Source organism: Cervus elaphus, chromosome X (genome assembly GCF_910594005.1).
Source record: "Cervus elaphus chromosome X, mCerEla1.1, whole genome shotgun sequence".
NCBI classification, from domain to species: Eukaryota; Metazoa; Chordata; class Mammalia; order Artiodactyla; family Cervidae; genus Cervus; species Cervus elaphus.
The window spans coordinates 119,886,872-119,914,411 of record NC_057848.1 but is presented as its reverse complement, the minus strand read 5'-3'; the positions used below and the strand labels follow the sequence as shown (position 1 = coordinate 119,914,411).

General features: G+C 38.1%; 1 protein-coding gene across 1 annotated transcript in view; it reads left to right on the top strand.

Annotated features, from left to right (window-relative positions):
• CCNB3 (cyclin B3) overlaps positions 1-27,540 on the top strand; it is a 54,305-nt gene that overhangs the window by 11,293 nt on the left and 15,472 nt on the right. Inside the window, 4 exon segments of the mRNA XM_043896913.1 lie at positions 498-628; positions 2,168-4,952; positions 5,743-5,838; positions 7,076-7,168. Of these exon segments, the coding sequence (XP_043752848.1) occupies positions 498-628; positions 2,168-4,952; positions 5,743-5,838; positions 7,076-7,168 (3,105 nt within the window).

Sequence of the window (27,540 nt, the reverse complement as noted above, 5' to 3'; positions counted from 1 at the left end):
CTCAGTGAGATGGGATAGATGTATCACAGATAGTGATGTGTTAGAGGTCTTCCCTGAAACGCTAGTTGATCTTGGCATTCTCAGGCAGCAAAGCCAGTTATATGGTCTTTTCCCCCCTCTGAATGTCTTATGGGGTCAAAATGGAATGTGACTTTTGCAAAATATCTTTTTGGGAATTTGTCAACCAGTATGGAGATCAACACTATATTCTATGTATCTTGAAATCACCGAGGGCTGCAATTTAGCTAATATGTACCAGGACTACTGTACTGCTAGCTTCCATCATGATTAGTTGGCACCAGTACCGTACTGGTTGAGAGATATTTTGATTGGTGTTTCTGAAAACACTCAAACAAGGCATCCAGGGTGAGGATGTAGGTCAGGACTTTCTTATAAGAACCACTTTTTGAGTAATTTGAGGTTTTCTCTCTCCATTTCCTCATTTCCTTGCTTCCTTCTCCTGACCAACCCCTGCCCCCCCACCTTTTTTTTTTAAGGCTCCTCAAAGTCAACCTGTCCAGCCCAAGAAGGAAGCCAATAATGAGTTTGTTAAAGATACTTCCAAGAAGAGAAACAGGAACACATCTGCTAATAGGTCGCCTGAAAACAATAAGATGAATATAAAAAGGTGAGTAGAGGGAACTCAGATGGCATTACTTTAGATGGTAAAGGAGAGGGAGTGACATCCTTTCAACTGCCTTTTGTCCCCATTGAGAACATTGTTAGTGAGCCACAGTGATGAGTACTATATTAACCCTGGGTGCTTAGATGGTCTAAGTTGCTAAAGAATTCTAGGCCTCTTGTCTCTCCCTCCCTCTGCCCCTCACCCCCATGTTGTGTGTATATTGAAAGAGCTGTTGTCATTGAGGAATTTGCCAAGAGATCTTGTGTTCATATTTTCTCTCTTTTGGTGATTCAGTTCCTGATTAAGCAAGTCTGGGCTCGTGAGTATGGAGCCAATTTTCAGGGGATTCTCAGCAGCTGATTAATAGCTTGCCAGTCTGCTTATCCCATAAGAAGCCTTAGGGGGAGGCTTGTTTCTTGTTACTCTAGAGAAAGTACTGTCTCCTTAGGCCAAAAATGTGTGTTTTCCAGCTGTTTTTAGGGAACTGATCACAGGTTCTGCAAGCAGATATGCGTATTCTCACCTAGGATTTGGGAAAAGGATTTACTCCTAGGAAAACTTTTATTGGAAGAAGAGTTAGAAAGTGGAGTAAGACCTTTCTATATCCTCTCCTCATTCCAGTGGGAATTACTTCTTTTAGGAAGAATAGATTTCCCAGTCCCCCTTTCTATCTTCCTCCCCACCCCTTCCCAGCTCCAGATACCCACCAGTCTACTATCTGTTATGGATATACCTCTGTGGATATGTCTCCTCTAGATGTTTCATATAAATGGAATCATATAATATCTAGTTTTTTTGAGGTACTTTTGTTCAGATCGATCATATTTACCAATAATTCTCTTTTCTTATTCTGATTTCTAGTCATCCAGTGATCAGGTCACACCAGGTTAATCATTCTAATTTAAGTGCAGTCCTATTCAAAACAAAGCTTTGCATCTAACACATGTCAACAGATGTTTATTTTGGTCTTTTTATTACCTTCACTGGGAAAGCATCTTGTGAATAGCCTAAGGTGAAGGGAATATGATTAGATACCATGAACATTAAGTACCAGACCAACTTTCTCTTATAAGCTTTCATAAGCCTTTTATAAGCCTCTCTCTTATAATCCTCTCTCATAAGCCTTCAGACAATATTAATTTCAATCTGAGTTTCACCAGATGCTTAGTGCTGATAGACAAAGACAAATGCAGCTAGTGAGAGAGACTGATACACAAGCAAATCACTCATACAATGTGCTAAGGATTATAATAAAAGCCTTTTTATATAAATAAAGGTAATAAGTCATATATGAAAAAGCAAGATAAGGATTTCAGGGGGAATTTTTTTAGAAAAGTGTGAGGACCTAGATCATAGAAACTATACATTATGCTACTTAGTAGATTTACTATGTTACCCATTGATTTTTACCCTCTAGTCTGTCTCTTAGGGTTGCAGTCCTTTCCCTTTCCATACATTTAGTAAGTGTAGTGACAAAATGAAATGATAGGTAAGGATTCTAGGAACTACATTCTTCTCACCCAGACATTGTTTCCTTTGCAGATATGACATAGAACTCTCACCAGTAGTAGTCTCAACCACCATGGTGCCAAACAGTATAGATAATCTGCTCACCCTGGATATGTCTACCAGCTCTAAGACACCCAATACTGAGGAAGCATCTCTTTTCAAAAAGCCATTCATTTTAAAAGAGGAACCCACTTCTGAGGATGCAGTCCTCATGAAGAGGTCATTATCTTCAAAGAAGTGCACAAATCAGGGGGTAATGTCCCTCTTGCAGAAGCCACTGTCCTTGCAGGGGAAGAGTGACAGTGATGTTGTACAGCCAATGACTTTTGGGAAGAAGCTTAAAACCAAGGAGGCAGCCATCACCAACAGGACATTATCCTTAAAGAATGTGTGCCGATATCAGGGAAAGCAGTCCTGCTCGGGGGAGGAGTTGGCTTTGCAGGATGTCAGTGTTGAAGAGGATTCTTCCTTTATGGAGCTCCAGAATGTTAGGAAGAAGCCTAAAACTGAGGAAGCAACCTCCACCAACCCATTATCATCTTTAAAGAAAAAGTGTACCACTCAGAGGAAGATGTCCTATAGGAAAAATCCTCTAGTACTGCAGAAGACCGCCTCTGAAGAAAAGCCACTCACTAAGGAGTCTTTTAAGAGAAAGCCTGCTGCTGAGGAGTCCTTTTTCCAGGAACCACCTGCATTGCAAGAGAAGCACACCTCTGAACAAGAATTATCCATCTTGAAGAAATCATTGGCCTTTCAGGAGAAGATTGACACTGAAGAGAAATCACTTTTTAAGGAACCATTGGCTTTTAAGAAGCAATCTACCACTGAGGAGACAACCTTCACCATGAAGCCATTACCTTTAAAGAAAAAGTGCACTACTCAGAGTAAGAGGAAGATGACCTACTTGAAGAAGCCATTAATATTGAAGAAGACCACCTCTGGAGAGAAGGCACTCATTGGCCAGTTACTCTCCTTTGAAAAGAAGCCTACCTCTAACGAGGAGTCCCTCTTCCAGGACCTCTCAGTGTTGGAAGATAAGCATACCACTGATGGAGCAGTGACACTTTTGAAGAAGCCATTGGCATTGCAGAAGGAAGATGGTGAAGATGATTTTCTTATAGAGCCACTTTCCTTTAGGAAGACTCATACTACTGAGGAGGCAACACTTCCCAAGAAGCCACTACTTTTAAAGAGGAAGCATACTACTCAGGGGAAGATATACCACTTGAAGAAGCCACTAGTATTGCAGAAGGTCACATCTGAAGAGAAGTCATTCGTTAAGGAGCCATTACCCTTTAAGAAGCCACCTGCCACTAAGGAATCCCTTTTCCAAGAGCCATCAGCGTTGCAGGAGAAGCACACCATTCTAGAGGAGGCATCCATCTTGAAGAAGCCCTTGGTCTTGCAAAAGACTCCAACTGAGGAGGAATCACTTAAAAAGGAGACTTTGACTTTTAAGAAGTTTACCACTGGGGAGGCAACCTCCACCAATATGCTGTTATCTTTAAAGAAGAAGTGTACCACTCAGGGTAAGTCCTGTTTGACCAAGCCACTAGTATTGCAGACCATTTCTGAAGAGAAATCATTCATTAAGGAGCCTACCACTGAGGTGGAGTCCCTCTTGAAGGAACCATCTGCACTGCAAGAGGAGCACACCACTCAGGGGGATATGGCTGCCTTGAAAAAGCCTTGGGCATTACAGGAGAGAATAGATAGTAAAGATGAATTTCTTATGGAGTCACTATCATTTAGGAAGACACATACCACAAATGTGGCAGTCTCTACCGAGGAGTCATTACCTTTAACGAAGCAAACATGTGCCACTCAAATAATAATGTCTATCTGCCAAGAACTCTTGGATTTGCAGAATATGATTGCTGAAGGTAAGAATTCCTTTATGATGCCAGTATCATGTAGGAAGAAGTCTTCAACGGGTGAGGCAGTTCTTACCAAGACACCATTATCTCCAAAAATGAGGCAAATCTCTCAGTGGAACACGGTCATAGAGAAAACCACCTCTGAAGAGGAGTCACTCCTTAAGAAGTCGTTGCCCTTAAAAAGAAAGTCTACAACGGAAGAGGGGCTCCTCTTCCAGGATCCATCTGTATTGAAAGAGAAACACACCTCTCTGCAACAGGTGTCCCTCTCAGAGAAGCCATTGACCTTACAGGAGAATATCACCACTAAAGAAGAATCATATATCAAGGAACTGTTGACCATGGAGAAGTCCTTGGTCTTGGAGAAGACTGATACCAAAGTGGACTTCTTGAAGATGCTGTTGGCTTTGCAGAAGAAAAGCACCACTGAAGAGAAATTCTTTTTTGAGAAACCATTGGTTCTGAAGGAAAAGCTCTCCCCTGAGGCAGCAGCCAGCATAGAGGGACAATCATCTTTTAAGAAGCAGCCCACTGCTCAGGGAGAGGTGTTCCTCTTGAAAAAGCAGTTGACCTTGCAAGAGAACATCACCAGTGAAGAGGAGTGCATTATTAAGCAGCCACAGGCCTTGCAGGAGAAGCCCAGCATTGAAAAGGACACCATCCTGAAGGAGTCCTTGGCCTTGCAGGAGAATTCCACGATTGAGAAGGAAGCTGTCTGGAAGGAGCCATTGGTCTTGCAAGAGACTCTCACTCACAAAGAAGACACCTTTTTCAAAGATTTCACCCTCCAAATTGAAACCAGCCCAGATGCCACCCCTGAATCTGGAACAGGCTTGTCCAACACCATCACCATGTCATGCAGTACCATAAGCAAGTCCAGTACTTGTGAATCCAATTCCAATAAACCTTTCTCATCTGATGACAAGAGATCACAGCAGGAGGTATTCTGCTTTCTTTCTTCTTAAATTAGATGAAGTGTTCTTTGTTGTCCTGGAGGTTGCTGCTAGCAAAGAGATTTTTTTTTTTTGCCTTCCTAAGCAATTGAGTTGTATATAGTAAGTGATATTAAACCAAACTGGCCTTGTAGAATCTCTTGACTTCATGATTGGCATAGTGATATACCTGAGCCATTAGAAAGTATTTATTCCAGGGACACCCTCAAGGGTCTGGAATACTCTGTGTGTATGTATTTCAGTAGTGGTTAGACAATTTCAGGAAACTGCCTTTCTTAGTAATTGCAATCTGCATTACATAGTACCTTAGCTAAAGATGAGTTAAATTCACAGAGGCATCTTCTAAGGAAGATGGTTTATAAGTTGTAAATTAGAAGGAAAATGAGATGAGATTTGGTACTTGGGAGGAGAAACAACCTGGATGTAGGCAAAATAACCTGGTTAAAGGTATAGAAGGGAGTAAAAGGCTAACAAGAAGATGAACTGGGCCCAGTCAAAGCATTGAAACATAACAGGTGACATAAGCTGGAAGATTGTAAGATCACAATGTCTCTCTTGGAGAATCTTGTGCTTACCTGTAATAATAGTGCCTGGTTCTTAGGGCAAAGCAGGTATGTACAAGGATTAAGTATTTCTTGGTTACTTAACAGTATGAGGATTACAGGGCAAAGGCTTGAGCTGAAGATAAAAGTGGGAAGAAAGGAGTAATTTTTTATGTGTGTGTAAGCTTCTCTTGGAATTGTTCTCCTAATATGTCTTTTTGATGATTTCCAAGCAGGTGACCCCAGTGGGGGATACTGACATAGACTGCAGCGATCCATTTTTCAGCTCAGTATATGCTAAGGATATCTTCAATTACATGAAGAAAAGAGAGGTATGTAGGGGATGGGGGTGAGGGGAAATGATTTTCCAGTTCTCATTTCCTTACCATACATCCTTCAAATGCAGCTTTAAAGGGGAGATAATAATGATGAGGAAAATAATAACAGTAGCAACTGACGTCTTCTGGTAGCATACTATGAGTTAAACATTGTGCTAAAGGATTTATGAACATTATCTTGTTTAATTCTCCCAATAGCTTCATGATGGTAGGTATTATTATCTCCTTTTTATAGTTGGGGGAAACTGCTCAGTCAAAACAACTAGTGTGTGGTAGATCTGGGATATGAACTAAAGTCTGATTACCTTAGAAACCATAAGTCTGCACCTCTAATTGCTTAGGAGGTAATCTCAGACACAAAAATTGTCAAGCAGGCCCTTTCTGAGTGACTGCTCTTAGAGATCTTTCCCCTTCTCTATGCAGTTTTCTGGCATTGCATATAAAACCAGACTCTGTTCCAGCTCTCCAACCTGGTAAAATTTTCTTTCTCCTTTCAAATCTGCCAGTCTCCTTTACCACTAATGTTCAATTCCAAATTTTCTTCTCTCTCTCAGTGGAACAGATGGGACCAGGGTTATGTACTAACTAGAATTTTAGCAGGCCATTCATAAGAGGAATGATGAACGTCTCATCTTCTCTCTAGAGACATGGTAATAGATGAACTGACTCCAGAGCCTGTACTTTGTCTAGTATATCTCGGAAGAAGCAAGAGATAATTTTGCTATACTAAAAGTGTGGGCCTTAGCTCACCAGTATTGGTTTCACTTAAGATCTTGTTAGAAATGCAGAAACCCAGACTTTCTAAATTTTAAATATCTTCAAGTATCTTTCAAATATGTATGTTAAAGTTTGAGAAGGACTCCTCTATACAGAATGGTATTGTGCTTTTGATTGAATTGCAAAGAAGGGGCAGAATCTTGTTGGTATTCATCTATAGTCATAGGTGTATTCCTGCCTATATTTCATATTCTGCTAGATACCTCAATATCCACCCTGACACTTGAATATCATGTGTGTTCATTTCCCAAGGATAACTGACCTTGTCTGGGAAAGGATACTTTGCTCTGCCTCTATCTGATACCAGCTAAAAATAATGAGTTAGAACTGTGAAGAAATTACTTATGTTAAGTTATAATTTGTTTTTAGATATTAGTTGCATATAGTTTTTCCTAACTTATAATTTTGAACTACAAGAAGAGTTTACCTGTTAATATTTCTTTCTTACTGCCAGGAAAAGTTTATACTTAAAAAATATATGACCAGGCAGACTGATATCAACAGTAACATGAGGGCCATTCTTGTGGACTGGTTGGTGGAGGTGCAGGTAAGCCTGACAACTGCTGCCTTAAGGGGCTGCTATTCTCTTTATTGATTATTCACTCAGCATTGCCAGGTCTCAAACACAGTAAAAATTTACTGGGTCTCCAGAGCTGAATAAGCCAGAATTCCTGCCCTCAGGAAGCTTATGACCTAGAGGGCAAGATAAGACTTGCAGGTAGATAAGAATAATACAAAGTAGACTGTTAATAAGACACTGTGAGAACCCAGTGGAAGGAGAGAGATTTCTAGAAATGGTAATAATGCTATGGTAGTTCAGTCATTTTCAAAATCTTGTAGAAGTATACGTAGTGATTGGATAAGGGCCAGTAACAAAGTCTTTCAAGCTTTGGATGGGATGAGTAAATAGGAAGGACAGTATAGCCCCAAACAGGGCAGATGGCTGTTTGTTCAGAGTTGACTGTTGAGGGAATATTGTTGTGAATACTTAATTATTACTTTACACTAATGAAGGTATAATAGTACCTGGATGTTGTAGGTGTCAGTGAATATTTGTTGAATGAATAGAATTGAAGGGGTTGCTCTGGAGTTTGCAAGGAAATAAAAGGCATAGTCTGTGCTCAGCAGAAGGAAAGGTAATATTGTTAAATATCCTTTAAATACCAGAGTAATGGTTCAGGCTCACTTTGGAGTGACAAACCAGGGAAATGTGGTAGACATGGTATATTTGAACATCAGCAAAGCATGAAAATGTCATTCTATGGAAATGATGAAAAATAGTAAATTAGATAAAATAGAATCTGAGTAGATCTTAAATAAGTAAAATTGATCACAAATATTGCTGATCATTACCAAACAAGAAAGAGATTTCTAGTAGACTGTCAGTGGACTTTGTTTTGATCAACATTTTTTATAAATGATATAGATGAGAACAGAGAAGATCATCTCATCAAATTCACAGATGGCATGAAACTAGGAGTAGTTATTTGTTGTTGTTTAGTTGCTAAGTCATGTCTGACTCTTTAGAGATACCAGCTGGAATGAAGAACTGAATTAAAAAAAAAGTTTTTGTTATTTTTATTGCACAAAAATTCACATTTATTATAGCCAAGTAAGAAATTATAATTACTTATGATCCCACAACCTACAGAGTGTTAATATTCATGTGTGCTTATTATCCCCCCATTTTTAAAATGGTATACTGATCACAGAGTCAGATGCCCAGGTCCCATCTGAGACTTATCATATATTTTTTAAGTTCCATAAGCCATGCTAATGTTACCTTTGATAGAGAATCACAGTTGTAGAAAATGTCTTTCCTATATATATTATTTTTGTAACTTTAATTTTTATATCTTAAAATAATTAGTAAAACTGACTTTTGGTATACAGTTCTATGAAATTTTAACATTTTGAAATAATAGATTCACAAAAAGTTATCAAAAAGAATAGTATGTAGAGAGGTCTTGTGTACCCTTCACCTGGTTTCTTTCAGTGGTAACATTTTGCATAACTGTCATATAGTATCACAGTCAAGGTCCAGAGGTTTTATTTATATTTTACCAGTTTACATGCTCTTTATTTGTGTGTGTATGTGTTTAGCCTATATAATTTTATCACACATGTAAGTTTCATAAGCACCATACCACAGTTAAGATACAAAATTGTTCCATCACCGGAATGATCCCTTGTTTTACTCTTTTATAGCCACAGCCATCTCCCTCCCCTCACCTTCCTGTCCCTGGAAACTTCTAATTTGCTTTCCATTTCGGTAATTTTGTGATTTCAGGAATGTTATATAAATGGAATCATATACTGTGTAACCTTTTGTGATTGACTTTTATCACTTACCATAATTCCTTTGAGATCTATACAAGTTGTGTGTATCAACAGTTCATTCCTTTTCGTTGCTGAGTAGTAGTCCATGGTATTGATGTACCAAGGTTTGTTTAAACCTTCCCCCATTAAAGGACATTTTGAGTTGTTTCCAGTTTCTGAGACTGTGAGAAGAATGTCTATAAACATTAATGTACAGGGTTTTATGTCAATATAAGTTTTTATTTCCAACATCAACACCCAGGAGTGGGATTTCTGGGTTATATGATAAGTGTATGTTTAACTTAATGAGAAAGTGCTACGGGGTGACTATCATTTTGCATTCTTACCTGCAATATATGAGAGTTCTAGCTGCTCTGCATCCTTGTTAGCACTTAGTATTGTTTGTTTTTAAACTTTGGCCGTATAGATGTATAGAGGAATCTCACCATGGTTCTAATTTGTGTTTCCTCAAGGGCTAATAATGTTGAACATACTTACTTGTTTGTATGAAGTCATCTTTGATGAAATGTCTATATCTTTTGCCCAGTTTTAAATTGGATAGATTATTTTCTTTGTGTCAACTTAATGAGAGTTCCTTATATGTTCTGGTTACAAATCCTTTGTTGGATGTGTGATTTACAAATATATCCCACCAGTTTTTTTTTTTTTTTATTATCTGTGTCTTTCATAGAACAAAAGTTTTTAATTTTTCATAAAGTTCAATTTTTCTATGTTATCTTTCTATGCTTAGTCGCTCAGTCATGTCTAACTCTTTGCAACCCTATGGACTGTAGCCTGCCAGGATCCTTGGTCCATGGGGATTCTCCAGTCAAGAATACTGGAGTGGGTTGCCATGCCCTCCTCCAGGGGATCTTCCCAACCCAGGGATTGAACACAAGTCTCCCACATTGTGGGCGGATTCTTTACCATGTGAGCCACCAGGAAAGCCTTGTGCTTTTTGTGTCATGTTTAAGAACTCTGCTTAAACCTAGGTCATGAAATTTTCTCCTATATTTTGTATGAATGTTTTAAAGCTTTTAACATTAAATCTATAATCCATTTTGAGTTGAATTTCTATAAGGTATAAAGGTTTTGAAGTCAGTTCATTGTCTTGCATATGGTTGTTTAACTGTTCTAACACCTTTTGTGGAAAAATATACTTCTCCACTGAATTGCTTTTGGACCTTTGCCAAAAAACAATTTGCCTTATTTGTGCGGGGCCTATTTCTGTACTTATTTCTACATTGTTTCATTGATCTGTGTGTCTTTCTCTTCGCCAACATCACAGTCTTTATTTCTGTAGTTTTATAATATTAAAACTAGGTAATGTGATTTTTCTAACTCTAGACTGTCTTTTTTTTTTTCAAAATTGTTTTAACCCCACTTAGTTTTGGAATATCATTCTTATATATTTCTGGATTATATTTGCTAAGATTTTGTTGAGGATTATCGCATCTATGTTTATGATGGATGTTGGTCTGTAGTGTTTTTTTTCTGTTTTTTGGTACTGACTTTCTGGTTTTGATATGAGAATGATACTGGTTTTATGAAATGATTTGGAAAGTATTCTATTTTCTTGAAGACATATGTAGAATTGATGTTTTATTCTTTCAATGTTTAGTAGGATTCACAAGTAAAACCATCTGGGCCTGAAGGTTTTTCTTTTCTCTGAAGAATTTTATCTAAGAATATAATTTCTTTAATAGTTATGTGATTATTCAAGTTATTATATCAGATGACTTTTGGAAGTTTGTGATTTTCAAGGAATTGGTCCTTTCATTTAAGTTGTTGAATTTATGTTCATAGCATTTGCTGATTATTTAGTCGTTCATCCTTGATATTTAGTAATTTGTGTCTTCTCTTTCTTTATCAATCTTGCTCGGAGTTTATAATTTTTATTGATCTTTTCAAAGAACCAGATTTTGGTTTCATTTGTTTTCTTTATTTTTCTGTTATCAGTTTAACTGATATCTGCTTTAACAGTTTCCTTTCTCTTGCTTTGGATTTAATTTGCTCTTCTTTTCCTAGTTTGAGGTAGAAGAGTAGATTATTGATTTCAGACTTCTTTTCTTCTTTAAAAATATTTATTTATTTATTTAATTTTTGGTAGTGCTGTGTCTTTGATGTTGCACAGGTTTTCTCTAGTTGCAGTGAGCAGGGGCTACTCTCTAGTTGTGGTGCATGGGTTTCTCATTGTGGGGGCTTCTCTTGTTGTGTAGCACGGGCTCTAGGGCAAGTGGATTCAGTAGTTGTGACACACTGGTTTACTTGCCCCATGGCATGTGGGATATTACCAGACCATGGATCAAACCCATGTCCCCTGCATTGGCAGGCCGATTCTTAACCACTGGACCACCAGGATGTCCTAGGACTTTTCTTCTTTTCTAATATAAGCACCTAATTGCTATAATTTCTCCCTAAGTACCACTTTTATTTTTTTTCTTTTTTTTTTCTTTTTTTTTTTTATTATTATTATTATTATTTTTTCCAGTGGGTTTGTTATACATTGATATGAATCAGCCATGGATTTACATGTATTCCCAATCCCGATCCCCCCTCCCACCTCCCTCTCCACCCGATTCCTCTGGGTCTTCCCAGTGCACCAGGCCGGAGCACTTGTCTCATGCATCCCACCTGGGCTGGTGATCTGTTTCATCATAGATAGTATACATGCTGTTCTTTTGAAATATCCCACCCTCACCTTCTCCCACAGAGTTCAAAAGTCTGTTCTGTATTTCTGTGTCTCTTATTCTGTTTTGCATATAGGGTTATCGTTATCACCTTTCTAAATTCCATATATATGTGTTAGTATGCTGTAATGTTCTTTATCTTTCTGGCTTACTTCACTCTGTATAATGGGCTCCAGCTTCATCCATCTCATTAGGACTGGTTCAAATGAATTCTTTTTAACGGCTGAGTAATATTCCATGGTGTATATGTACCACAGCTTTCTTATCCGTTCATCTGCTGATGGGCATCTAGGTTGCTTCCATGTCCTGGCTATTATAAACAGTGCTGCGATGAACATTGGGGTGCACGTGTCTCTTTCAGACCTGGTTTCCTCAGTGTGTATGCCCAGAAGTGGGATTGCTGGGTCATATGGCAGTTCTATTTCCAGTTTTTTAAGAAATCTCCACACTGTTTTCCATAGCGGCTGTACTAGTTTGCATTCCCACCAACAGTGTAAGAGGGTTCCCTTTTCTCCACACCCTCTCCAGCATTTATTGCTTGTAGACTTTTGGATAGCAGCCATCCTGACTGGCGTGTAATGGTACCTCATTGTGGTTTTGATTTGCATTTCTCTAATAATGAGTGATGTTGAGCATCTTTTCATGTGTTTGTTAGCCATCTGTCTGTCTTCTTTGGAGAAATGTCTGTTTAGTTCTTTGGCCCACTTTTTGATTGGGTCATTTATTTTTCTGGAATTGAGCTTCAGGAGTTGCTTGTATATTTTTGAGATTAATCCTTTGTCTGTTTCTTCATTTGCTATTATTTTCTCCCAATCTGAGGGCTGTCTTTTCACCTTACTTATAGTTTCCTTTGTAGTGCAAAAGCTTTTAAGTTTCATTAGGTCCCATTTGTTTATTTTTGCTTTTATTTCCAATATTCTGGGAGGTGGGTCATAGAGGATCTTGCTGTGATTTATGTCGGAGAGTGTTTTGCCTATGTTCTCCTCTAGGAGTTTTATAGTTTCTGGTCTTACATTTAGATCTTTAATCCATTTTGAGTTTATTTTTGTGTATGGTGTTAGAAAGTGTTCTAGTTTCATTCTTTTACAAGTGGTTGACCAGTTTTCCCAGCACCACTTGTTAAAGAGGTTGTCTTTTTTCCATTGTATATCCTTGCCTCCTTTGTCAAAGATAAGGTGTCCATAGGTTCGTGGATTTATCTCTGGGCTTTCTATTCTGTTCCATTGATCTATATTTCTGTCTTTGTGCCAGTACCATACTGTCTTGATGACTGTGGCTTTGTAGTAGAGTCTGAAGTCAGGCAGGTTGATTCCTCCAGTTCCATTCTTCTTTTTCAAGATTACTTTGGCTATTCGAGGTTTTTTGTATTTCCATACAAATTGTGAAATTCTTTGGTCTAGTTCTGTGAAAAATACCGTTGGTAGCTTGATAGGGATTGCATTGAATCTATAGACTGCTTTGGGTAGAATAGCCATTTTGACAATATTGATTCTTCCAATCCATGAACATGGTATGTTTCTCCATCTGTTTGTGTCCTCTTTGATTTCTTTCATCAGTGTTTTATAGTTTTCTATGTATAGGTCCTTTGTTTCTTTAGGTAGATATACTCCTAAGTATTTTATTCTTTTTGTTGCAATGGTGAATGGTATTGTTTCCTTAATTTCTCTTTCTGTTTTTTCATTGTTAGTATATAGGAATGCAAGGGATTTCTGTGTGTTAATTTTATATCCTGCAACTTTACTATATTCACTGATTAGCTCTAGTAATTTTCTGGTAGAGTCTTTAGGGTTTTCTATATAGAGGATCATGTCATCTGCAAACAGTGAGAGTTTTACTTCTTCTTTTCCTATCTGGATTCCTTTTACTTCTTTTTCTGCTCTGATTGCTGTGGCCAGAACTTCCAACACTATGTTGAATAGTAGTGGTGAGAGTGGGCACCCTTGTCTTGTTCCTGATTTCAGGGGAAATGCCTTCAATTTTTCACCATTGAGGGTGATGCTTGCTGTGGGTTTGTCATATATAGCTTTTATTATGTTGAGGTATGTTCCTTCTATTCCTGCTTTTTGGAGAGTTTTAATCATAAATGAGTGTTGAATTTTGTCAAAGGCTTTCTCTGCATCTATTGAGATAATCATATGGTTTTTATCTTTCAATTTGTTAATGTGGTGTATTACACTGATTGATTTGCGGATATTAAAGAATCCTTGCATTCCTGGGATAAAGCCCACTTGGTCATGGTGTATGATTTTTTTAATATGTTGTTGGATTCTGTTTGCTAGAAGTTTGTTAAGGATTTTTGCATCTATGTTCATCAGTGATATTGGCCTGTAGTTTTCTCTTTTTGTGGCATCTTTGTCTGGTTTTGGAATTAGGGTGATGGTGGCCTCATAGAATGAATTTGGAAGCTTACCTTCATCTGCAATTTTCTGGAAGAGTTTGAGTAAGATAGGTGTTAGCTCTTCTCTAAATTTTTGGTAGAATTCAGCTGTGAAGCCATCTGGTCCCGGGCTTTTGTTTGCTGGCAGATTTTTTATTACAGTTTCGATTTCCTTGCTTGTGATGGGTCTGTTAAGATCTTCTATTTCTTCCTGGTTCAGTTTTGGAAAGTTATACTTTTCTAAGAATTTGTCCATTTCATCCAAGTTGTCCATTTTATTGGCATAGAGCTGCTGGTAGTAGTCTCTTATGATCCTTTGTATGTGAGAGTTGTCTGTTGTGATCTCTCCATTTTCATTTCTAATTTTGTTGATTTGGTTCTTCTCCCTTTGTTTCTTAATGAGTCTTGCTAATGGTTTGTCAATTTTGTTTATTTTTTCAAAAAACCAGCTTTTAGCTTTGTTGATTTTTGCTATGGTCTCTTTAGTTTCTTTTGCATTTATTTCTGCCCTGATTTTTAAGATTTCTTTCCTTCTGCTAACTCTGGGGTTCTTCATTTCTTCCTTCTCTAATTGCTTTAGGTGTAGAGTTAGGTTATTTATTTGGTTTTTTCCTTGTTTCTTGATGTAAGCCTGTAATGCTATGAACCTTCCCCTTAGCACTGCTTTTACAGTGTCCCATAGGTTTTGGGTTGTTGTGTTTTCATTTTCATTTGTTTCTATACATATTTTGATTTCTTTTTTGATTTCTTCTATGATTTGTTGGTTATTCAGAAGCGTGTTATTTAGCCTCCACATGTTTGAAGTTTTAACAATTTTTTTCCTGTAATTGAGATCTAATCTTACTGCACTGTGGTCAGAAAAGATGACTGGAATGATTTCAATTTTTTTGAATTTTCCAAGACCAGATTTATGGCCCAGGATGTGATCTATTCTGGAGAATGTTCCGTGTGCACTTGAGAAAAAGGTGAAGTTGATTGTTTTGGGGTGAAATGTCCTATAGATATCAATTAGGTCTAGCTGGTCCATTGTGTCATTTAAGGTTTGTGTTTCCTTGTTAATTTTCTGTTTAGTTGATCTATCCATAGTTGTGAGTGGGGTATTAAAGTCTCCCACTATTATTGTGTTACTATTAATTTCCTCTTTCATACTCGTTAGTGTTTGCCGCACATATTGCGGTGCTCCTATGTTGGGTGCATATATATTTATAATTGTTATATCTTCTTCTTTGATTGATCCTTTGATCATTATGTAGTGTCCTTCTTTGTCTCTTTTCACATCCTTTATATGAAAGTCTATTTTATCTGATATGAGTATTGCGACTCCTGCTTTCTTTTGGTCTCCGTTTGCATGAAATATTTTTTTCCAGCCCTTCACTTTTAGTCTGTATGTGTCTCTTGTTTTGAGGTGGGTCTCTTATAGACAGCATATATAGGGGTCTTGTTTTTGTATCCATTCAGCCAATCTTTGTCTTTTGGTTGGGGCATTCAACCCATTTACATTTAGGGTAATTATTGATAGGTGTGGTCCCGTTGCCATTTACTTTGTTGTTTTGGGTTCACGTTTATACAACCTTTCTGCATTTCCTGTCTAGAGAAGATCCTTTAGCATTTGTTGAAGAGCTGGTTTGGTGGTGCTGAATTCTCTCAGCTTTTGCTTATCTGTAAAGCTTTTGAATTCTCCTTCATATCTGAATGAGATCCTTGCTGGATACAGTAATCTAGGTTTTAGGTTATTCTCTTTCATTACTTTCAGTACGTCCTGCCATTCCCTTCTGGCCTGGAGGGTTTCTATTGATAGATCAGCTGTTATCCTTATGGGAATCCCTTTGTGTGTTATTTGTTGTTTTTCCCTTGCTGCTTTTAATATTTGTTCTTTGTGTTTGATCTTTGTTAATTTGATTAATATGTGTCTTGGGGTGTTTCGCCTTGGGTTTATCCTGTTTGGGACTCTCTGGGTTTCTTGGACTTGGGTGGCTATTTCCTTCCCCATTTTAGGGAAGTTTTCAGCTATTATCTCCTCGAGTATTTCCTCATGGCCTTTCTTTTTGTCTTCTTCTTCTGGAACTCCTATGATTCGAATGTTGGGGCGTTTCACAGTGTCCCAGAGGTCCCTGAGGTTGTCCTCATTTCTTTTGATCCTTTTTTCTTTTTTCCTCTCTGCTTCATTTATTTCCACCATTTTATCTTCTACCTCACTTATCCTATCTTCTGCCTCCGTTATTCTACTCTTGGTTCCCTCCAAAGTGTTTTTGATCTCATTCATTGCATTATTCATTTTTAATTGACTCTTTTTTATTTCTTCTAGGTCTTTATTAAACAGTTCTTGAATCTTTTCAATCTTTGTTTCCAGGCTATTTATCTGTAACTCCATTTTGTTTTCAAGATTTTGGATCATTTTTATTATCATTATTCTAAATTCTTTTTCAGGTAGATTCCCTATCTCCTCCTCTTTTGTTTGACTTGGTGGGCATTTTTCATGTTCCTTTACCTGTTGGGTATTTCTCTGCCTTTTCATCTTGTTTAGATTGCTGTATCTGGAGTGGGCTTTCTGTATTCTGGAGGTCTGTGGTTCCTTTTTGTTGTGGAGGATTAACCCAGTGGGTGGGGTTAGACGATTGGCTTGTCAAGATTTCCTGGTTAGGGAAGCGTGCGTCAGTGTTCTGGTGCATGGAACTTGATTTCTTCTCTTTGGAGAGCAATGGAGTGCCCAGTAATGAGTTTTGAGATGGGTCTATGTGTTAGGTGTGTCCTTGGGCAGCCTGTATGTTGATGTTCAGGGCTATGTTCCTGCGTTGCTGGAGAATTTGCGTGGTATGTCTTGCTCTAAAACTTATTGGCTCTTGGGTGGTGGTTGGTTTCAGTGTAGGTATGAAGGCTTTTGGACAGTCACTTATTACTTAAAGTTCCATGTAGTCAGGAGTTTTCTGGTGTTCTCAGGTTTTGGGCTTAAGTCTCCTGCCTCTGGATTTCAGTTTTATTCTTCCTGTAGTCTCAGGACTTCTCCAACTATACAGCCCTCCTTTCGAAGACAATGGGCTGCTTTTCTGGGCGCCTGATGACCTCAGCTAGCGATCAGAAGTTGTTTCGCGAAGTTTGCTCTGTGTTCAGTTATTCTTTTGATGAATTTGTAGGAGAGAAAGTGATCTCCCCGTCCTACTCCTCCGCCATCTTGGCTCCTCTCTAAGTACCACTTTTAACTGCTTGAACTATTTAGAAGTTTGTTTAATCTCTAAGTGTTTGGAGATTTCACTATTATTTTTCTGGTATCGATTTGTAGTTTAATTCCACTGTAATCAAAGAAAACAGTTTGTATGATTTTTAATTATTTTAAAAAAGTTTAAGGTTTATTGTTCAGGATATGGTCTGCCTTGGTGAATGTTACATGTGCACTTAAGAATGTGTATCCTGCTGTGTTGGATGGAGTGAGTGTTCTATAAAATGTCAGATTCAGTTGGTTCATGTTGTTAATTTCCTTATTATTTTTGCTGATTCTCCATGAACTAATTCTGTTACTGAGAGAAGAGTATAGAAGTTTTCAACTATGATTATGAATTTGTCTATTTCTCTTTTCAGTTTTGTCACTTTTTTTTCTTTGTGTATTTTGAAAATCTGTTGTTTAGAGCATATGAGCATATATTTTTAGGATTGTCATGACCTCTTCGTAGTTCTTTATGACTTGCTTTTTTTTTCTCATGTAACAATGCTCATGTAATTACAAATATCTTTCTAGTTAAATTGACATTTCTATATCAGTTTTGTCAACTGTGTAGTATTCTGTTTTCCCATCTAAGTACTAACCAGGCCCAACCCTGCTCAGCTTCCAAGTTCAGATGAGATTGGGTGCATTCAGGGTGGTATGGCCTTAGACTGTAGTGTTCTGTTCTTCAACTGGAATTATTTACTCAGCCTCCTATTAATGGACATATAGGTTATTTCCAATAACCCTGTAATGAACATGCATATATTTGCATTGGTCATAAATGTACTTTTGTTTTTCTGGAATAAATTACTAGGAATAGAAATATTAGACCAACACAATGAATATTTAAATTTTTGTGGGTGTAGGAAACTGTTTTGGGGGGCCCTCAATAAATATTTATTGCTTTAAAAAATTAAATTTACCCAATTGTGTATAGACAACTATGCTTCTGAAGTGTCTTGCCCAATTGTACTTTTCAGTTCAGTAAGTTCAGTCACTCAGTTGTGTCCGACTCTTTGTGACCCCATGGACTGAAGCACGCCTGGCCTCCCTGTCCATCACCAACTCCCGGAGTTTACTCAAACTCATGTCCATTGAGTCACTGATGCCATCCAGCTATCTTATCCTCTGTCATTCACTTCTCCTCCTGCCTTCAATTTTTCCCAGCTTCAGGGTCTTTTCAAATGAGTCAGTTCTTTGCATCAGGTGGCCAGAGTATTGGAGTTTCAACTTTAGTATCAGTCCTTCTAATGAATATTCAGTACTGATTTCCTTTACGATGGACTGGCTGGATCTCCTTGCAGTCCAAGGAACTCTCAAGAGTCTTCTCCAACACCACAGTTCAAAAGCATCAATTCTTTGGTGCTGAGCTTTCTTTATGGTCCAACTCTCACATCCATACATGACTATTGGAAAAACCATAGCTTTGACTAGACAGACCTTTGTTGGTAAAGTAATGTCTCTGCTTTTTAATATGCTGTCTAGTTTGGTCATAACTTTTCTTCCAAGGAGCAGGCGTCTTTTAATTTCAAGGCTGCAGTCACCATCTGCAGTGATTTTGGACCCCAAAAGAATAAAGTCTGTTACTGTTTCCATTGTTTCCCCATCTATTTGCCATGAAGTGATGGGATCAGATGCCATGATCTTAGTTTTCTGAATGTTGAGTTTCAAGTCAACTTTTTCACTCTCCTCTTTCACTTTCATCAAGAGGCTCTTTAGTTCTTCTTCACATTCTGCCATAAGGGTGGTGTTATCTGCATATCTGGGGTTATTGATATTTCTCCCGGCAATCTTGATTCCAGCTTGTGCTTGTTCCAGCCCAGCGTTTCTCATGATGTACTCTGCATATAAATTAAATAAGCAGGGTGACAATATACAGCCTCGATGTACTCCTTTCCTGATTTGGAACCAGTCCATTGTTCCATGTCCAGTTCTAACTGTTGCATCCTGACCTGCATACAAATTTCTCATGAGGCAGGTAAGGTGGTCTGGTATTCCCATCTCATTAAGAATTTTCCACAGTTTGTTGTGATCCACACAGTCAAAGGCTTCGGTGTAGTCAATAAAGCAGAAGTAGATGTTTTACTAGAATTCTCTTGCTGTTTTGATGATTCAGTGGATGTTGGCAATTTGATCTCTGGTTCCTCTGCCTTTTCTAAATCTAGCTTGAACATCTGAAAGTTCACAGTTACAGTTCACGTACTGTTGAAGCCTGGCTTGGAGAATTTTGAGCATTACTTTGCTAGTGTTTGAGATGAGTGCAATTGTGCACTGGAAGTTTGAGCATTCTTTGGCATTGCCTGTCTTTGGGATTGGAATGAAAACTGACCTTTTCCAGTCCTGTGGCCAATGCTGAGTTTCCCAAATTTGCTGGCATATTGAGTACAGCACTTTCACAGCATCACCTTTTAGGATTTGAAATAGCTCAACTGGATTTCCATCAGCTCCACTAGCTTTGTTTGTAGTGATGCTTCCTAAGGCACACTTGACTTCACATTCCAGGATGTCTGGCTCTAGGTGAGTGATCACACCATTGTGATTATCTGAAGATCTTTTTTGTACAGTTCTTCTGTGTATTCTTGCCACCTCTTCTTAATATCTTCTGCTTCTGTTAGGTCCATACCATTTCTGTCCTTTATTGAGCCCATCTTTGATGGCAAGAGTGAACATCAACATTTTAGGAATCAGCGAACTAAAGTGGATTGGAGTGGGTGAGTTTAACTCAGATGACCAAAATTAGAAGAAATGGAATAGCCAACACAGTCAGCAAAAGAGGCCAAAATGCAATCTTAAAAATGACAGAATGATCTCTGTTTTCAAGGCAAACCATTCAATATCACAGTAATCCAGGTCTATGCCTCAACCAGTAGTGCTGAAGAAGCTGAAGTTGAATGGTTCTATGAAGACCTACAAGATCTTCTAGAACTAACACCCAAAGAAGATGTCCTTTTCATTATAGGGGACTGGAATGGAAAAGTAGGAAGTCAAGAAATACCTAGAGTAACAGGCAAGTATTCCCTTGGAGTGCAGAATGAAGCAGGGCAAAGGCTGATAGAGTTTTGCCAAGAGAACGCACTGGTCATAGCAAACACCCTCTTCGAACAACATGAGAGAAGACTCTACACATGGACATCACCAGATGGTCAATACAGAAATCAGATTAATTATATTCTTTGCAGCCAAAGGTGGAGAAACTCTATACAGTCAGCAAAAACAAGACCAGGAGCTGACTGTGGCTCAGATCATGAACTCCTTATTGCCAAATTCAGACTTAAGTTGAAGAAAGTAGGGAAAACCATTCAGGCATGACCTAAATCAAATCCCTTATGATTATACAGTGGAAGTGAGAAATAGATTCAAGGGATTAGATCTGATAGCCAGAGTGCCTGAAGAACTATGAACGGAGGTTCGTGACATTGTACAGGAGGCAGGGATCAAGACCATCCCCAGAAAAAGAAATGCAAAAAGGCAAAATGGTTGTCTGAGGAGGCCTTACAGATAGCTGTGAAAAGAAGAGAAGTGAAAGGCAAAGGAGAAAAGGAAAGATATACCTGTTTGAATGCAGAGTTCCAAAGAATAGCAAGGAGAGATAAGAAAGCCTTCCTCAGTGATCAATGCAGTTTTACTTTTACCAGTACTCAATAAAATTGATTATTTTCTCATAATCTTACCAACATCAGATGTTATATTTTTGAGTTCTGATAAGTGACATTTGGCAGGACTGATGTTGAAGCTGAAACTCCAATACTTTGGCCACCTGATGTGAAGAGCTGACTCATTTGAAAAGACCCTGATTCTGGGAAAGATTGAGGGCAGGAGGAGAAGGGGACGACAGAGGATGAGATGGTTGGATGGCATCACTGACTCAATGAACATGGGTTTGGGTGAACTCTGGGAGTTGGTGATGGACAGGGAGGCCTGGTGTGCTGCGGTTCATGGGGTCGCAAAGAGTCAGACATGACTGAGTGACTGAACTGAACTGACTAAGTGACATTTTTAATGTATTATTTTAGTATGATGTATAGGAGCATTGACATTTTAAGTAGTCAGGTCTATCAATTATTACCTTTATGATTTTAAGATTTGTTTCTCATAGAAAAGCCTTCTTCAGTCATAATTATATAAATATTTCTCTGAATTTTTTCTAGAACATTTATAGTTTCATGTTCACATTTAAATCTTTATCTGGATTTTATTTTGGTTTTGGTGTCAGCCTTTATACACCATTCTCCAACCCAGTTGTTCTTATTCTAATACCATTTATTGTTTGTCATTAGCTACTGGTTTGAAATGACATCTTTAATTACATATACTTGGCTTTGTTAATGGTCTTTTCAATCTATTCTTTGGTATGTTTATCTATTCTAACACCAGTGGTATGCCATTTTTATTATTATAGTTTTTTTAATACATATATTACCTCTTTACTAATCTTTTACAAAGTATTCATGGTTGTTCTTACACATTAATTGTTCCAGGTGAGATGTAGAAAAATTTTGTCAAGTTCTCAAAAATAACCTGTTGGGATTAATTCAAGGAGAATTAAAAAAAAAAAAAAGGAGAATTCACAGATTTTACAATATTGAGTTTTCCAAGCCAGTTATGTTTTATCTATCTTGTTACCAGGTCTTCTTTTACAATATTAAGTTTAAAAAGATTCTCTTCATATCAGTCTCACTGACTTAAAAATGTTTTTCTTGGGTATTGAGGAATTTTTAAATGTTATGGGTGTTATCCTTAAAATATTTTATTTTATTCATTTATTTTTGGCTGTGCTGGCTCTTCATTGCTGCGTGAGGGTTTTCTCTAGTTGTGGTAAGCAGGGGCTAGTCTCTAGTTGCAGTGCATTGGCTTCTCATTGTGGTTGGTTCTCTTGTTGTGGAGCATGATCTCTTGAGTGTGCAGGCTTCAGTAATTGCAGCTTGTGGGCTAAGTAGTTGCAGCTCTCAGGCTCTGGAGCCCAGATTCAGTAGCTGTGGTACATGGGCTTAATTGCCACATAGCATGTGGAATCTTTCTGGACCAGGGATTGAACCAGTGTCCCCTGCATTAGCAGGTGGCTTCTTAACCATTGGACCGCCAGGGAATTCCTATCCTTTTTTTCCTTAATTTAAAATTTTATTGCTAGCATATTAAGAAAGAAATTAATTTTTCTATATTTTGTGTTCATCTACTCTGCTGAACTTAGTCATGGTTTATTTAATTTACTCTTGTATTTGATGTACTTATACTTCATTTAGAATTTTGCTTCTATAATCACACATACATGCATGCTAAATCGCTTCAGTCATGTCTGACTCTGTGCAACCCTCTGGACTGCAGCCTGCCAGGCTCCTCTGTCCATGGGATTCTCCAGGCAAGAATAACTGGAGTGGGTTGCCATCCTCTCTTCCAGGGGATCTTCTGGATCCAGGGATCAAACCCACGTCTCTTATGCCCCCTGCATTGGCAGGGGGGTTCTTTACCACTAGCGCCACCTAGAGATTCCTTTATAAGTTTTTGGTGTAAAGGATGCTATCTGTATTCAGTTTTGGTACCAGGATCACTCTAGCTTATTAATTAATAAGGGAAATTAATTAATTAGGGAAATTTTCCTACAGTATTAAATTTAACACAGGAGTTACATTTTCCTTGAAGAACTTGCTCATGAACTCATTGAGGTGTGATGCTATTTGTGTGTGTCACTCTTTGGTAACTTTTTCTAATAACATTGATGGTTATTGGCCTCCTAAGGTTTTATTTTTTAACTGGAGGAAAATTGCTTTACAATGTTATGTTGGTTTCTGCCATACAAAAATGCAAATCAGTCATAATTGTACATATATCACCTCCCTCTTAAGCCTCTCTCCCCTCCCCCATCCCACCCCTCTAGGTCATCACAGGGTACCAGGCTGAGCTCCCTGTGTTATATAACAACTTCTTACTAGCTATCTATTTTACCCATGGTAGTGTATATATGTCTATGTTACTTTTTCCATTTGTCACACTTTCTCTTTCCCCCACTGTATCCACAAGTCCATTCTCTACATCAATGTTTCCATTCTTTCAATGCAAATAGGTTCATCAATACCATTTTTCTAGATTCCATATATGTGCGTTAATATACAATATTTGTTTTTTTGACTTACTTCAGTCTGTGTAACAGGCTTTAGGTTCATCTACCTCACTACAACTGAATCAAGTTCTTTTTTTTAATGCTGAATAATACTCCATTGTATACATGTACCACATCTTCTTTATTCATTGATTTGTCAATGGACATCTAGGTTGCTTCCATGTCCAGGAATACTGCTGCAGTTGTAAATACTGCTGCAATGAACATTGGGGTACATATGTCTTTTAGAATTGTGGCTTTCTCAGGGTATATGCCCGGTAGTTGGATTACTGGATCATATGATAGATTTATTCCTAGTTTTTTAAGGACTCTCCATGTTGTTCTCCATAATGGCTGTATCAATTCACATTCCCACCAACAGTGCAAGAGCGTTCCCTTTTCACCACACCCTCTCCAGCATTTATTGTTTGTAGTTTTTTTTTAATTTTGGCCATTCTGACTGGTGTGAGGTGATACCTCATTGTAGTTTTGATCTGCATTCCTCTAATAATTAGTAATGTTGAGCATCTTTTCATTGTTTATTTACTATCTGTATGTCTTCTTTGGAGAAATGTTTGTTTTGGTCTTCTGCCTATTTTTTATTGGACTGTTTTCTGATATTGAGCTGTATGAGCTACATATATATTTTGGAGATTAATCCTTTGTCAGTTGTTTCATTTGCAATTATTTTCTTCCATTCTGAAGGATGTCTTTTAACTTGTTTCTTGCTTCCTTTGCTGTGCAAAAAGTTTTAAGTTTAATTAGGTCCCATTTGTTTGTTTTTGTTTTTCTTTCCACTACTCTAGGAGGTGGGTCAAAGAGGATCTTGCTGTGATGTATGTCAAAAGAATGTACTGACTATATTTTCCTCTAAGAGCTTTATAGTTTATGGCCTTACATTTATGTCTTTAATCCATTTTGAGTTTCTTTTTGTGTATGATGTTGGGAAGTGTTCTAACTTCATTCTTTTATACATAGCTGTCCAGTTTTCCCAGCACCACTTATTGAAGAAGCTGTCTTATAAGATGGCCCATACGTGCATGGGTTTACTTCTGGGCTTTCTATTTTGCTCCATTGGTGTATATTTCTGTTTTTGTTCCAGTACCATACTGCCTTGATGACTGTAGCTTCATAGTATAGTCTGAAGTCAGGAAAATTGATTTCCTTCAGCTCTGTTTTTCTTTGTCAAGATTGATTTGGTTATTCAAGGTCTTTTGTGTTTCCATACAGATTGTGAAGTTTTTTGTTCTAGTTGTGTGAAAAATACCATTGGTAGTTTGTAGGGATTGCATTGAACCTGTAGATTGCTTTGATTGGTATAGTCATATTCACAATATTGATTCTTCCAATCCAAGAACATGTTATATCTCTCTGTGTCATCTTCTGATTTCTTTCATTAGTGTCTTATAGTTTTCTGAGAACAGGTCTTTTGTCACTTTAGGTAGGTTTATTCTTAGGTATTTTATTCTTCTTGTTGCAATGGTGAATGTGATTGTTTCCTTAATTTCTCTTTCTGATTTTTCATTGTTAGCATATAGGAATGCAAGGGATTTCTGTGTATTTTTATATCCTGTGACTTTACTATATTTATTGATTAGTTTTAATAATTTTCTGGTGGCATCTTTAGGGTTTTCTATGTATAGTATCATATCATGTGCAAATAGAGTTTTACTTCTTTTCCAAACTGGATTCCTTTTATTTCTTTTTCTTCTCTGATTGCTGTGGCTAGGACTTCCTAAACTGTGTTGAGTAACAGTGATGAGAGTGTGCACCCTTGTCTTGTTCCTGATATTAGAGGAAATGCTTTCAGTTTTTCACCATTGAGAATAATGTTTGCTGTGACTTTGTCATATATGACCTGTATTATGTTGAGATATTTTTCTTCTATGCTTACTTTCTGGAGAGTTTTAATCATAAATGGCTGTTGAATTTTATACAAAGCTTTCCCTGCATCTATTGAGATGATCATATGGTTTTTGTCTTTCAATTTGTTGATATGGTGTATCACATTGATTGATTTGCATATATTGAAAAATCCTTGCATCCTTGGGATAAAGCCTACTTGATCATGATGTATGATCCTTTTAATGTGTTGTTGGATTCTGTCTGCTAAAATTTTGTTGAGGATTTTTGCATCTATATTCATCAGTGATATTGACCTGTAATTTTCCTTTTTTGTGGTATTTTTGTTTGGTTTTGGTATCAGGGTGGTGGTGGTGTCGTAGAATGAGTTTGGAAGTTTTCCTTCCTCTGCAATTTTCTGGAAGATTTGAGCAGGATAGATGTTAGCTCTTCTCTAAACTTTTGGTAGTATTTGTCTGTGAAGCTTTTGTTTATTGGAAGATTTTTGATTAGTTTCAATGTCTGTGCTTGTGATTGGTCTCTTCATGTTGTCTATTTTTTGTGAATCATTTTGGAAGATTATACTTTTCTAAGAATTTGTCCATTTCTTCTAGGTTGTCCATTTTATTGGCATATAGTTGCTCATAGTAGTCTCTTATGATCCTTTGTATTTCTGCATTGTCTGTTGTAACTTCCCCTTTTTCATTTCTAATTTGTCTTCTCCCTTTTTTCCTTGATGAGTCTGGCTAATGGTTTGTCAGTTTTGTTTATTTTTTCAACCAGGTTTTAGTTTTATTGATCTTTGCTGTTGTTTCCTTTGTTTCTTTTTATTTCTACTCTGATCTTTATGATGTCTTTCCTTCTACTAATTTTGGGTTTTTTTTTCTTTTTCTAGTTGCTTTTAATTTAAGGTTAGGTTGTTTATTTAACGTTTTTCATGTTTCTTGAGGTAGGCTTGTATTGCTATAAACTTCCCTTATAAAGAGAAAAGAGAAAAAAAAAAGAAAAAGGACAAAAAAATAATAAAAACAGGAATAAAAAAGGAGAGAGCAATCAAGCCAATAGACAAACCCATAAGTGAAAAAGAATACTAAAAACTAGACTAGCAAAAATACAAAATCAAAAAGATGGAAAAAGTGCAAAATAGTACTGTAAAAATAGGAAAAAATAAAACAAGTATTTAAATATAAGATGTTTTTAAAAAGGAAGAAGATAAAAATAATTAAAGGAATAATAAAGAACAACATTAGAAGAATACAAGAAAAGAAGAATGTGCTCTAATTCCGCCATTGTCCTCTCCACATAGTGAACACCAGCCAGTCTGTGTACTGAGGAGGTCCTCTAATATTTCTAGGAAGGTCTCTGGACCTGCTGTGGGGTCAGCTCAGACTCAGATCTGGCCTTACTCCAGGTTGTGCTTGCTCCTAAAGTTCACAATTGCCTGCAAATTCCATAGTCTCAGGCTAATTGTGTGCATGTAATCCGCTGCAGCTGCAACTGCAGGAGTTTATTCCCTCCCTCCTCTTTTCTCACACAGCCCCTGGTCCTCCACTTTGATTTTAGACCTGCCTCTGCTTGTAGGCCACCCTGTTGTGTCTGTTCCCCACCCAAACTAGTGGGGGCAAAGGTAGCAGCTTTTTAGGGCCCACTTGCTCAGTTGGGCTGTGGAGAGGGAGGGTTATGGAGGCCACAGTTGGGGTGTTTGGGGAGTGTTTGCTGGGACTCAGGCCTACAGGAAGTTGCTAAAGTCTGAGGTGGGTCATGTGCCCTCCCACGGGAATTAGCCTTGAGTTGTATGTCCCTTGGCAGAGCCAAGCTGTTTAGGCTCCCCGGAAGGTGTGGGCAGTAACCTTTGCCTGCTTACGGCTTGGTTGGAGCTACTACCTCTGCGGTCAGGACTGCAGTGGTGGCATTTAGTCCCTGTCTCAGGCACTCCCCCTGGCTTTGAGGCTTTGGCAGTGGCCAGTCAGCTTGCATTCTCCCTCTGGGATTGTAAACTGCAGTCACATCTAGTTCCACCTCTGGCACTCTTGCTGGCTTGGCATACTTTGGTGGCAGCCAGGCATATCTTCCTCTGGGGTCAGGCAGCTCACAGCCCTTGCTTATCCCACCTCTGGCATTCTTGGAGGTGGGTTCCTGGGATCTGTGAGCTTGGGGAGTTAGGGGTTCTTGCGGCAACAAACTCTTGCCTCTCTGGGAGGCCCAGGCTTTTTCCTGGACTCCCTCAGCTGTGTTGTACTAGCCCCTTAGAGTATCTGCACAGCAGTCAACCCCAGTTCTCTCCCTGGGGCCTGAGCCCTGAAGCCTGAGCCTCAGCATCCAGCCCCCCTCTTGCCACAGTGGGTGTGCAAGGTGCTTCTTGGCTGGTAAGTGCTGGCTGGCAACATCTCTGTGGTGA